This window comes from Mobula birostris, chromosome 5 (genome assembly GCF_030028105.1).
Source record: "Mobula birostris isolate sMobBir1 chromosome 5, sMobBir1.hap1, whole genome shotgun sequence".
Classification (NCBI taxonomy): domain Eukaryota; kingdom Metazoa; phylum Chordata; class Chondrichthyes; order Myliobatiformes; family Myliobatidae; genus Mobula; species Mobula birostris.
Window position 1 is genome coordinate 199940429 of NC_092374.1, and position 14117 is coordinate 199954545.

Consider the following 14117-nt stretch of genomic DNA (forward strand, 5'->3'; position numbering starts at 1 on the left):
GTTCTAGTTGCAGAAAACTTGTGAGAGTCATCTATCAACACTCAGGATCAATCTCAACTCACCCTTTTTGGGCTGCTGAAAGTTTAAACCAGCGACCAACACAATGGTGTCTTCCATTGACCGAATCCATCTTGACTCACCCAAACACGAGGAATTCTGCAGATGCTGGAAATCCAAGCAACACACATCAAAGTTGCTGGTGAATGCAGCAGGCCAGGCAGCATCTCTAGGAAGAGGTACAGTCGACGTTTCGGGCGAGACCCTTCGTCAGGACTAACTGAAGGAAGAGCTAGTAAAAGATTTGAAAGGGGGAGGGGGAGATCCAAAATGATAGGAGAAGACAGGAGGGGGAGGGATGGAGCCAAGAGCTGGACAGTTGATTGGCAAAAGGGATATGAGAGGATCATGGGACAGGAGGCCCAGGGAGAAAGAAAAGGGGGAAGGGGGGAACCCAGAGGATGGTCAAGGGGTATAGTGAGAGGGACAGAGGGAGAAAAAGGAGCATGAGAGAAAGAATGTGTGTATCTAAATAAATAATGGATGGGGTTTCGCTGAACACCTACGCTCTGTCGCCAGAGTAAGCAGGATCTCCCAGTGGCCACACATTTTAATTCCACATCCTATTCCCATTCTGATATGTCTATCCACGGCCTCTTCTACTGTAAAGATGAAGCCACACTCAGGTTGGAGGAACAACACCTTATATTCTGTCTGGGTAGCCTCCAACCTGATGGCATGAACATTGACTTCTCTAACTTCCGCTAATGCTCCACCTCCGCCTCATACCCCATCCGTTATTTATTTATATACACACATTCTTTCTCTGTCTCTCCTTTTTCTCCCTCTGTCCCTCTCACTATACCCCTTGCCCATCCTCTGGGTTTTCCCCCCTCCCCCTTTTCTTTCTCCCTGGGCCTCCTGTCCCATGATCCTCTGTGTGCTAATCTGATTGGCAATCAGTGGTGAACAGTGTGCTACAGGGGTCAGTGCTGGGCCCTCAACTGTTCACGATATACGTTAACGATTTGGAAGAGGGGACCAAGTGTAGGAGATCTAAGTTTGCTGGTAATACTAAATTGAGTGGAAAAACAAATTGTGCAGAAGATAGAGAGTATCTGCAGAGAGATATAGATAGGCTAAGTGAGTGGGCAAACGTTTGGCAGATGGAGTACAATTTTGGTAAATGTGAGATCATCCAGTTCGGAAGTTAAAATGGAAGATCAGATTATTATTTAAATGGTAAAAATATTGCAGCATTCTGCTGTGCAGAAAATCGGGAGTGCTTGGTATTAATCACAAAAGGTTGATTTGCAAGTGTAGCAATCTATCAAGAAGGCAAATGGTATGTTGGCCTTCATCGCTAGAGGGATTATACTTAATAGCAACTGCACAGGGCACTGGTGAGGCCGCACCTGGATCACTGTGTACAGTTCTGGTCTCCTTATTTGAGGAAGGATATACTGGCTTTGGAGGCGGTGCAGTGGAGGATCATCGGATGGATTCCAGAGAGGAGGGGATTAGACTATGAGGAGAGATTGAGTCACCTGGAATTCAGAAGAATGAGAGAAAACTTTATAGAAATGTACAAAATTATGAAAGGGATAGATAAGATAGAGGCAGAAAAGTGGAAAGTTGTTTCCACTGGCAGGTGAGACTAGAACTAAGGGACATAGTCTCAAGATTCTGGAAAGTAGTTTTAGGATGTAGATGAGGAGGTAAATGAGGAGCTTTTCCTAGAGAGTGGTAAATTTATGGATTCTCTGCCCAATGAAGCAGTGGAGGCTACATCAGTGAATTTATTTAAGACAAGGTTAGATAGATTTTGCATAGTAGGGGAATTAAGGGTTATGGGGGAAAAGTAGGTAGGTGGAGAGTAGTTCATGGCCAGATCAGTCATGATCTTATTGAATGGCAGAGCAGGACTCGACGGGAAAGATGACCTACTCCTGCTCCCATTTCTTATGTTCTAGTAGGGAAGGGATGGTCGATTCCCGTGGGTTGGCTAAGAGGAAGTGGAGAAAACTGCGAGGCCTGTGTCACAGTTCATCCCGAGCAGCCACAGGAACGACCCCAGGAAGCCACTTGCGTTACGACAGCCCAAATGGTTTTAATGAAAGTAATAGAAAACTGCCTGTCGCAATAACTGTGTAAATCGATAGGTAAAGATATTGCACGGTTTACAGTATTCTTGTGAATAAAGTGTATTTTAATACACAGTGTCCAGTGTGAGGGAGACAGGATCTTCCATTGGAGCCGAGACGGACATCGGGGAAAAGTCAGAACGCTTCTTCATCCGAAGGCCGGTGGAAATCAGGACCTTCTGCAGCCACATGTTGGTCATCGTCACCGCACCTCTCTCCTCGCAACACAACATTCTCTCCACATACACAATTTCATGGCATTATATCCCTGTCTGGCTCTCTTTCGCCCTCGATTCATAAATAGATGAACAAACAAATAAATAGACAGGTGGATGAGATACCGTAGGGACTCTGCAGGTTAGGCAACATCTGGAGAAGGAGGTGGGCAGCCGAAACTTCGGGTCGAGACCCCTGATCTGAAATATCAACTGTCTGTCTCTGTTTCAGGACATGTCCCTTTCAGTCCTGCTTTACACCGAACCAGGCTATTCTCCCCAAATTCACTTATATTCAGACCCGTTTAAAGTGTTTTTGATCACAAACTGGTGTGGAAACGACGGCGATTCCTTCCCTCTGAATAGCAAATGAACATTCACTCCCTGAGACAGCAGCGCGTGTAGAGGACAATCGTGGTACTGCAGGGTCCAGCAGCTCCCTGAAAGTAAAAGGATCCTGAATCCGGAAGTACGGGGATTTAACATGGCTTCGAAACGACAGGTCGAGAGTTTAACCGAGGAGGTAATTTGTTCCATTTGCCTGGATTTCTTCACCGATCCGGTAATACTGGAGTGTGGACACAACTTCTGCCGCTCCTGTATCACACGGTGTTGGGAAAGGGAGGAGAGAAACTCCTGCCCGGAATGTAGAGAGGAGTTTGCAGACCGCACACTCAGGGTCAGTTGGGCCTTAGCAAATCTGTCTGAGAAAGCTCGAAAACTAAACCAGAATCCGATAGAGAAGGAAAGTAAACTTCACTGTGAGGAACATGAAGAAGAACTGAAGCTGTTTTGTGAGACGGACAAGACACTGATCTGCCTGATCTGTGCAACTGCGCGGGAACACAAGTCTCACAACTTCATGCCGGTTAAAGAAGCCGTTGAAGTTTGCAAGGTAAAAGTGACCCGCTTTAGATCGTCTGTTTATATTGTGTAATCTTTTTTGTCTAACACACTTACTTTTCAATTCCCAGGGTCAGGTTAAATCTTCCTTAGACTCTCTCACAAAAAAGAAATCAGATTTCGAGAAAATGGAGCAGAAACAGAAAGAGAAGATTTCCGGAGTTCGGGTAAGGCTTCCTCTGCATAAATTCCAATATTGTTGTGTAGGTTTGTTCCTTTTAATGTAGAATAGCTGAGTATCGCAGCTCCAGTGACCTGGGATCGATCCTGAACACTGGTGCTGTCCGCGTGGAGTTTGCACGTTCTCCCTGTGACCACAATGGGCTAACATTGCCAGGAAACCCTGAATAAATGGTTAATTCCCTACTGTAATTAACCCCGTGGAGGTGGGTTGTGTGTGAAGCAGGTGGGAGTTAATGGGTCAATGTGAAAGAATCAGTTTCAGGCAAATGTGATGGAACGTGATCGAAGATCTGAGAACTACTTACTCACTGTCCATTATAGCACTGGTGTCTCAGACAGCAATGAAGGTCCCCCATCTCTGGAAGTGTTCAGGGCTTCATTTATCATGCCAGGAGCTACTTCTTGGTTTTCACTACTGTCAGTCATGCAAGTCCTGGCCGGAGAGACTCAGGAATACCATCACATTCAGAAGGATTCGTCATTGCTGTTTCAGAAACGAGTTCGTTTTACCAGTCAGGATTGTTAGCCCTGAGCTGACCCTCCCAATCAGGAGGACCGATGGACCACTCTTACTCTGGCCTCTACCCTTTGACCTGTTTGGCATGTGTCATCCTACCAAGAGTCAAACCTTAAAGTCCTGACTCCAGTCAACATAGTTCTTCAGGTCATTGAGGCACACAAGCCTCCAAACGCAACGAATGGTTGAGGTCCGCTTGGAGGATCTGAGAAGAAGGATTGAATTTAATGGGCTGGATAGACCCTTCCATGTCATAAGGAAATCCATCAGGGCCAAATAATAAACTAGCTTCTCCTTTCATTTGACAGGAACAGTCACAAAGTGTTCAGTCCCAGATCACTTCCCATTTTGCTGAACTGCACCACATTTTTATTGAGAGAGAGCAGCGTGTCCTCAGAGATCTCAGGGAAGAAGAGAAGAGGATACTAAATCCAATGGAGAAAAATCTTCAAGTGATTCAAGAAAATCTGAATTCTATTCAGCAGGAAATCTCGAGCTTACAGGAACGGGTGGATCGGAAAGACAGTGTGATATTTCTCATGGTGAGAGATTTCAGTTTGGTTCCGTAAATGTGCATAGTCACAAAATGACTTAGTTTAAGTCAATGTGGTATTTACCAGTACTGTAGTTGTAAACTGATTGTTATTGAAATAGTAAACTGATTTAAACCAGACAAATGTTTTCACTGATCAGGATTCTTGTTGCCCCAATCCGGCCTCCCACAACATCTGCACCTCCCAAGACAGCCTGCAGCTTTCTCCTGAATGAGATACTCTGATCAGAGCACTGAGTTGGTGATCGTTTCTGTGATTCCCATGTATAATATCCCCTGATACTCAGAGTAACACCCAGTTACAGTCACAGACTGTGAGTGTGTCTGGTGCGGTGGGTGAGAGGGTCTCTCTGTCAATCAGTAGGAACTGAGATTGAATTGCAGAATGTGACCCACACATCAGATTTACCATCAATATCGGTTTATATCAGGTTCATTGTTTTAGAGAATTTTGCACTGGCTGTTTTCTTTTTCAGATATCTTCTTCATTGGATTATATTTCATTTTACATCGTAGTCAGGTCGTTCGGCCCATTCTCTCCTATCAATCTCCCTGCTGCACAAGCCTCTTCCCACCTACTCACCACACCCTGCAAAAGAGCCCCGAACTCCATGGTCCCTCATGTGTTTATCCAGCTTCCCCATTACATTCAGTCTCTGCTGTTCCACTTCAACCACTCCTGTGGCAGTGAGTTCCACATTCTTTCTCACCACATTTCTTGTGAGATTTGTTAACGACCAACTGATGTTCTATCTTTGACTAAGTGTAACACCTGTGCAGCACCAGTCTTATTGTGAGCGACTAGTTACCGCATTCTTTTGAGAAACTAAAATCACACTAGCTGCTAATAGGCCATCAGAATGTTCTAGGTATCGAAAGGAGGCAGTGAATAGAAACCACACACTTCTGGGAATAAGGTTTATTTTTATAATAAAAAAGGAAAATATTTACATGAGCGAGAACAATTCAAAATTCCAACATTCTGTTTATAAAATGACAAAAAATTCCTTTTTAGTTAGAATCAGTCAGATTCCTTTATTACTCTAAACTCTCTAACTAACCAAATCTTCTGTTATTCCCTATTTAAAAGTTTACAGACTAAACTTTTCCTTTTACTTATCCCTCATCAGTTAGAAAACCAACTATAATTCCTATCCTCAAGTCAAGTGGAGGTCAGTCACCAGTAGAGTGCCTCAGGGATCTGTTCTGGGACCCTTACTCTTCATGATTTTTATAAATGACCTAGATAAGGAAGTGGAGGGATGGGTTAGTAAGTTTGCTGATGACACAAAGGTTGGGGGTGTTGTGGATAGTGTAAAGGGCTGTCAGAGGTTACAGTGGGACATTGATAGGATGCAAAACTAGGCTGAGAAGTGGCAGATGGAGTTCAACCCAGATAAGTGTGAAGTGGTTCATTTTGGTAGGTCAAATATGATGGCTGAATATAGTATTAATGGTAAGACTCTTGGCAGTGTGGATGATCAGAGTGATCTCGGGGTCCGAGTCCATAGGACGCTCAAAGCAGCTGCACAGGTTGAGTCTGTGGTTAAGAAGACATACGGTGTATTGGCCTTCATCAATCATTGAATTGAATTTAGGAGCTGAGCGGTAGTGTTGCAGCTATATTGGACCCTGGTCAGACCCCACTTGGAGTACTGTGCTCAGTTCTGGTCACCTCACTGCAGGAAGGTTGTGGAACCCATAGAAAGGGTGCAGAGGAGATTTACAAGGTTGTTGCCTGGATTGGGGAGCATGCCTTATGAGAATAGGTTGAGTGAACTCGGCCTTTTCTCCTTGGAGCAACGGAGGATGAAAGGTGACCTGATAGAGGTGTATAAGATGATGAGAGGCATTGCTCGTGTGGATAGTCAGAGGCTTTTTCCCAGGGCTGAAATGGTTGCCACAAGAGGACACAGGCTTAAGGTGCTGGGGAGTAGGTACAGAGGAGATGTCAGGGGTACGTTTTTTTCACAGAGAGTGGTGAGTGTGTGGAATGGGCTACCAGCAACGGTGGTGGAGGCGGATACGATAGGGTCTTTTAAGAGACTTTTGGATAGATACATGGAGCTCAGTAAAATAGACGGCTATAGGTAAGCCTAGTAATTTCTCAGGTAGGGACATGTTCGGCATAACGTTGTGGGCCGAAGGGCCTGTATTGCGCTGCAGGTTTTCAATGTCTTCTATGTCTATCATAGTTAACTTCAGTTTCAGTTCCACGCAGTTTTTCTACTTTAACTTCAAATTCAAAACCTATATATACACAGTTTAAACTCCTTTCACGACAATTCTCCAACATCACAACTTTTAAACAAAGTAAATCTCATTCAGTAACTTATCAAAGTCTTTGCAAAAATAATCAGTTCTTGCAGTTCTCTCTCTTGTGGACAGTACTGGACTGTGCTGGATTGGGTGTTCTGCAATGATTCGGAAGTGATAAGAGAGCTTAAGGTTAAGGAAATCTTGGGGAACAATATGATCACAATATGATTGAGTTCACTTTGAAATTTGAGAGGCAGAAACTAATTCCAACATGTCAGTATTTCAGTGGAATAAAGAAAATTACAATGTCATGAGAGGGGAACTGGCCAAGGTTGACTGGAAAGTGACACTAGTAGAAAGGACAGCAGAGCAGCAAGGGCTAGAGTTTGTGTGAAAAATGAGGGAAGTGTATGACAAATATATTCCAAATAAGAAGAAATTTTTGAATGGAAGAAGGACACTACCCTGGCTGACAATTGAAGTCAGAGCCAAAATAAAAGCAAAAGAGAGGGCATACAAGGAAGCCAAAGCTAGTAGGAAGATAGAGGATTGGGAAGCTTTTAAAAACTTTTAGGACTTCTGCTAGGGTGGCGATAGGTTAATCGCTTAAAACTGTTGCTCTGTTTTATTTTTTACCTCCGCACTTCTTATCTTTTTTTACACCAAACTGCTAATTTTTTTTTGTTCTCCTACCTGCCTGCGAATACGCCTGTCCTACAATGGCTTTCAAGCCCTCTAAATCTGGGAAAAAAGAAGTCTCTGCGACTGTCTCCAGCTCCTCCACCAACATTATCGTCATTTTGGATCAGCACCGACAAGAGATTTCATCTCAATTTCAGTCCGAATATAAGTCTTCTTTCAGTTTGTTGGAGTCAAAATTGGATCAAATTAATTCAAAACTGGAGGATTATGCCGTACGTCTCTCTCATGTTGGCTCAGAGACCGAAGATTTAAAATGTTGTGTTCAGCAGCTGGAAGCCATTTGTTCTAATCTGAGTGAGTATAACACCAAGTTATCATCTAAGATAACTGATTTTGAAGCTCGGAGCAGAAGGCATATTCTACGAATCCTTGGTCTGCCAGAGGCTATCGAAAGTGGATCTCCTATTGAATTTTTTCTTCTTTACTTTGTGAGATTTTTGGGAAAGATACTCTTCCGACTTTACCCAAGTTAGACAGAGCTCACTGTACATTTCTGGCCAAGCCCAAGTTAGGCTCTTGGCCACACCCAGTTATACTCTGTTTTCATCGAAATCAGGTGAAAAACCTTTTGATTATGGAAGCACGTTGGAGAGGAAAATTGCATTATAAGGGTCATTCCATTCATATTGTTGAAGATTATGCTCCTCAAGTTTTGAGGCAACACACCGAGTACAAAGTCATTATGAAAGAATTCTACAATTGTGGATTCAGGCCCTCTCTGCATTATCCTGCCCATCTCCAAATAACTCTTTCTAATGGGGACAAAAAATGGTTCAACTCTGTTACAGAAGCTCAGGAATTTATCCAAAGTCTCTCTGGATATGCATGGCGACTCCTTCAGACTCGATTTGACTATTTAAAATGGCCAATTAGTACTTTTTTTTCTCTCTTTGGTTTTTTTTTCCCTGTTTTCTTTTTAAATTAAAATTTTAATTACTGAATTCTTTTTTTTATAGTTTTTCGCAGGTATGGTACTCTGGATTATGACTTTGAGTTAGGTCTAATACTCTGATGGTACTGTTTCTTTTTTTTCTTTATGTACAATTTTAATTCGTAGTGCATAAGTTCTCTGGTTATTTTTTATGAACTGTTAATTAAACAGAGCTTATGAAGATATTCAGAAACTGGAAGTTGGGTTTAGGGGTAGTTTTTTTCTGAAGAGCTTGCTGCTGTTCTTTGGTAGCTTTCTTGCTTTGGGATTAGAGGGAGGGGAGGGTTCCCCAGTGCCAATAATATTTATACAACCCTTAGTTATTCTTTGTTACTCAGGACTCTTTTTTGTCCTGATTTTCTTGTCTTATACTTTTGCCCCAGAGCTGTTATTAGGATGTTTGTCCATATTTATGCCTACTACCCTTTATGCTTTTTTATATGACAATGGTTAGCCCATTGAATCTTATAAGCTGGAATGTTAAGGGATTGAACCACCCTGTAAAAAGAAGGAAGGTGTTTTCACATCTTAAGCAGCTCAAAGCTAACATTGTTTTTTTGCAAGAAACACATATTCGTAGTTTTGATAACTATCGCCTTATGTCTAGGTGGGTGGGACAGCACTTCCATTCTGCTTTTTCGGCTAAAGCCAGGGGGAGGTTTCAATCCTTATTAATCAGAATGTTCCCTTTGAGCTTCACAACAAAGTTTTGGATACAAATGGTTGTTTTATTGTTGTCTCTGGGAAATTGTTTGATAATATGGTGGTCTTGGCTAACCTCTATGCTCCCAACTCAAATGATGTGCACTTTTTTGATCATTTTTTCTCTTTATTGTCTGACTTGAGTTTATATTCCCTCATATTGGGTGGTGATTTTAATTGCTGGTTAGATCCAGTATTGGATCAATCCCTCGCTGTTCCTAGACTCACAGGTAAATCTACTCTATCTATTCACTCTTTCCTTTCCTTTCTAATTATGGTATCTCTGATGTGTGGTGTTTTTTTCCATCCTACTGAGAGAGATTATTCCTTTTTTTCCACATGTCCATCATACTTTTACTAGAATTGATTATTTCCTAATGAATAATCAGCTGATTCCATCTGTTCGCTCTTGCGATATCAGAGTATATTGATTTCTGATTATGTGACCCTGTCAATAAATTTCCCTGGTTTTCTTCAAATGAATGAACATTGGCATTTTAACCCGACCCTGTTGTCGGATAATGATTTTGTAAAATTTATGAAGGACCAGATAACTTTTTTTTCAGTACTAATATGTCATCTGAAATCTCATCCCAGGCTGTCTGGGATGTTATGAAAGCATATTTCATATAATAATTTCATATACTGCGAAACTTAAAAGAAAGACATATTTAGAGCGATTAGACTTGATTAGTCAAATTAAAGCAACAGACCAATTATGTGCCCAGACTACAAATCCCGAACTGTATAAGAAGCGAGTAGAACTTCAAACTAAGCTTGACCTCATTTCCACTCAGCCAGTTGAACGCCAACTTCTTGAAAGTAAGAGTCGATTTTATATTCATGGTGATAATTCCGGTAAGTTTTTAGTTAACCAACTAAGATGCTCTAAAGCTAAACAACAAATTTCAAAAATTCGAATGGGAAATGGGAACATTACTTTGAATCATTCTGATATTAATGATACATTTAAGAACTATTATCCTCAACTTTATACCTCTGAATCTTTAAATGTTGAGCATTTTTAAACAGTTTAAATATTCCTTCGCTCTCCTCCGACTTTAAAGCAAAACTCAATGAGCCATTATCAGTAGAGGAAATATCATCTGCCATCTCTGCATTGCAGTCGGGTAAATCTCCTGGACCTGATGGCTTTTCTGTAGAGTTTTATAAATCATTTTCTTCACTACTTTTGTCTCAATTATTTTTAGTTCTGTCTGATTTGTTTAAACACGGCAAATTGCCGGCATCATTTAACGAGGCATGTATCATTCTTTTAGCCAAAAAAGGTAAAGATCCAACAGAGATATAAGCTGATTGTAGACTGATTTTTTTGTTAAATGTCGATGTTAATATTTTGGCTAAAGTTTTGGCTCGTAGATTAGAGAACATTGTACCTTCTATTATTTCTGAAGATCAAAATGGTTTTATTAAAAATCGCCTTCCCTTTTTCAATATACGGTGCTTATCTAATATCTTATATTCACTCTCATTTTGGACTCCTGAATGTGTTATTTCTCTAGATGTGGAGAAAGCGTTCGATCATTGTGGAATGGAATTATCTTTTTGCGGTTTTAGAAAAATTTGATTTTGGACAAAGCTTTATTACATGGATTATTTTGTTATATTCATGTCCCACCACTTCTGTTTTGACCAACTCTCGGCAGTCCCAGTCTTTCAGCCTTAAACGTGGCACCCGTCAAGGCTGACCTCTAAGTCCCTTACTTTTTGATTTGGCTATCGAGCCACTGGCGATTGTGTTTCGTAGCTGTGCTGAATTGATGGGGATTTGGAGGGGATGTGTGGAGCATAAAGTTTCCCTTTATGCTGATGATCTTTTACTTTTTATATCAAACCCGACTACCTCCTTACCCCCAATGTTTTCACTCCTTAATAAATTTAGTCAGCTTTCTGGTTATAAACTTAATTTACACAAGAACGAACTCTTTCCAATCAACAGAGAAGCACTAGCATTAATATTCCATGACCTCCCTTTTAAAGTAGTTAACAATCAATTCACTTATCTTGGTATTACAGTAACAAGGAACTTCAAGAATCTTTTTTGAGGAAATTTTACCAATCTTCTAAACTCTACAAAACAGAATCTGACACAGTGGTCACCCTTGTCCATGTGTCTTGTAGGTCAAATTAATGTTATTAAAACATATATCGTTCTTAAATTTTTGTATCTATTTCAGTCTTTACCAATTTTTATTTCTAAAGCTTTTTTTGATGCATTAGATTCTATTATTTCATCCTATTTATGGAAGGGTGAACGCTCTTGACTTAATAAAGCTCACCTTCAAAAATCTAAAAGGAAGGGGGTATGGCCTTGCATAATTTTTGTTTATATTATTGGGCAGCCAATGTTCATTGTATTATTTTTTGGTCTGTCTTCCATAATCAGTCTGGCTGCCCAAAATGGAGTTGAATTCTAGTAAGGATCTTTCCATTTCTGCACTTCTCGGATCCGCGCTTCCCTGTCATTTGCTGAGACTAATTGTAAATCCTGTTATTAGACATACTGTACTCTGAGAATATGGGCTCAGTTCAGAAAATATAACGACCTTCATGGTTTCTCTCCCTCTCTACCCTATTTTACACAATCATCTTTTCCTACCTTCCATGTAGGATTCAACATTTTATGACTGGTATAGAAAGGGTATTAGGCGCTTTGAAGCTCTTTTCATGGGTAATTGTTTTGTAACTTTTCAACAACTGTCTGTAAAGTTTAACCTACCTAATGCTCATTTCTTTAGATATCTTCAAATTAGACATTTCATTAACCCTTCATTAACCCTTTAATATCAAACTTTCCTGAGAAGCCTGAGAAAAACGTTCTGGACCTGTTTCTTTGTATCAATCCATTGGGTAAAGGTTTAATATCTGTTATTCGGGATAAGTTAGTGATCTTGATGTGTGCCTCTTTCGATAAAATCAGAACTGCCTGGGAACATGATTTAAATATCTCCTTACCTGATGCGGTGTGGGATTCAATTCTTAAGTCAGTTAACTCAACCTCTTTATGTGCTCGCCACTGCCTTTTGCAGTTTAAGGCTGTACACAGGGCTCATATGTCTAAAACTAAATTATTGCGGTTTTACCCTGACACTAGTCCCATTTGTGATAAGTGTAAAGGGGGTGAGGCTTCTCTTATCCATATGTACTGGGCCTGTCCTAGTCTAGAGAAATTCTGGAAAGACGTTTTTAAAAAAGCTGGTCGTTGCCGGCATACCTGTCCTACGTAGCAAAGTTCTTTCAGGAGAACGCCTTTGACCACAGGGCCATCAGGCAGTGGTCGGCACGAAGTGTCCTGCAGGCACTGCAGGAGAAGGACGTGATGGACACAGTGGGGTGGTTCCCTGAGCAGACTGTCCAGTTCATCTGGCAAAATGCCTCATCGCCGGATCTCACCAACAGGCACCAAGACCTCGCCTGGCTGGCGGCGAGAGGGGCCCTCCCAGTCAGAGCCCCCCTGTACGCCCGGAATGTCGTCTCCGTACCCCACTGCCCACGGGACGACTGCAGTGAGGAGGAGTCTGTGACCCACCTCTTTGCACACTGCCAGTTCGCAAAGAGGGTGTGGAGGAGGATGGACGGGCTAGTGTCATGTTATATTTGGATTTTCAGAAGGCTTTTGACAAGGTCCCACACAGGAGATTAGTGTGCAAACTTAAAGCACACGGTATTGCGGGTAAGGTATTGGTGTGGGTGGAGAGTTGGTTAGCAGACAGGAAGCAAAGAGTGGGAATAAACGGGACCTTTTCAGAATGGCAGGCGGTGACTAGTGGGGTACCGCAAGGCTCAGTGCTGGGACCTCAGTTGTTTACAATATATATTAATGACTTGGATGAGGGAATTAAATGCAGCATCTCCAAGTTTGCGGATGACACGAAGCTGGGCGGCAGTGTTAGCTGTGAGGAGGATGCTAAGAGGATGCAGGGTGACTTGGATAGGTTGGGTGAGTGGGCAAATTCATGGCAGATGCAATTTAATGTGGATAAATGTGAAGTTATCCACTTTGGTGGCAAAAATAGGAAAACAGATTATTATCTGAATGGTGGCCAATTAGGAAAAGGGGAGGTGCAACGAGACCTGGGTGTCATTATACACCAGTCATTGAAAGTGGGCATGCAGGTACAGCAGGCGGTGAAAAAGGCGAATGGTATGCTGGCATTTATAGCGAGAGGATTCGAGTACAGGAGCAGGGAGGTACTACTGCAGTTGTACAAGGCCTTGGTGAGACCACACCTGGAGTATTGTGTGCAGTTTTGGTCCCCTAATCTGAGGAAAGACATCCTTGCCATAGAGGGAGTACAAAGAAGGTTGACCAGGTTGATTCCTGGGATGGCAGGACTTTCATATGAAGAAAGACTGGATGAACTGGGCTTGTATTCGTTGGAATTTAGAAGATTGAGTGGGGATCTGATTGAAACGTATAAGATCCTAAAGGGATTGGACAGGCTAGATGCAGGAAGATTGTTCCCGATGTTGGGGAAGTCCAGAACGAGGGGCCACAGTTTGAGGATAGAGGGGAAGCCTTTTAGGACCGAAATTAGGAAAAACTTCTTCACACAGAGAGTGGTGAATCTGTGGAATTCTCTGCCACAGGAAACAGTTGAGGCCAGTTCATTGGCTATATTTAAGAGGGAGTTAGATATGGCCCTTGTGGCTACGGGGGTCAGGGGGTATGGAGGGAAGGCTGGGGAGGGGTTCTGAGTTGGATGATCAGCCATGATCATAATAAATGGCGGTGCAGGCTCGAAGGGCCGAATGGCCTACTCCTGCACCTATTTTCTATGTTTCTATGTTTCTATCCCCAGCAGCTGCGTAACAGAGGACTCTCTGATCTACGGGCTGTTCCCGGGGACGCACACGGAGACCAACATCCGGTGCTGCTGGCAGATCATCAACTCGGTGAAAGACGCTCTTTGGTCGGCCCGAAACTTGATGATCTACCAGCACATGGAGATGTCCGTGGGAGAATGCTGCCGACTGGCACATTCTCCGC

At 42.3% G+C, this 14117-nt stretch overlaps 1 protein-coding gene across 1 annotated transcript in view; it reads left to right on the plus strand.

Annotated features, from left to right (window-relative positions):
- The first annotated feature begins 2833 nt into the window (after positions 1-2833).
- LOC140198468 (E3 ubiquitin-protein ligase TRIM11-like) overlaps positions 2834-14117 on the plus strand; it is a 36208-nt gene continuing 24924 nt past the window's right edge. The window contains exons 1-3 of the mRNA XM_072259553.1: positions 2834-3251; positions 3331-3426; positions 4268-4501. Of these exons, the coding sequence (XP_072115654.1) occupies positions 2841-3251; positions 3331-3426; positions 4268-4501 (741 nt within the window). The 5' untranslated portion in view covers positions 2834-2840. The remainder of the gene's footprint in view (positions 3252-3330; positions 3427-4267; positions 4502-14117) is intronic.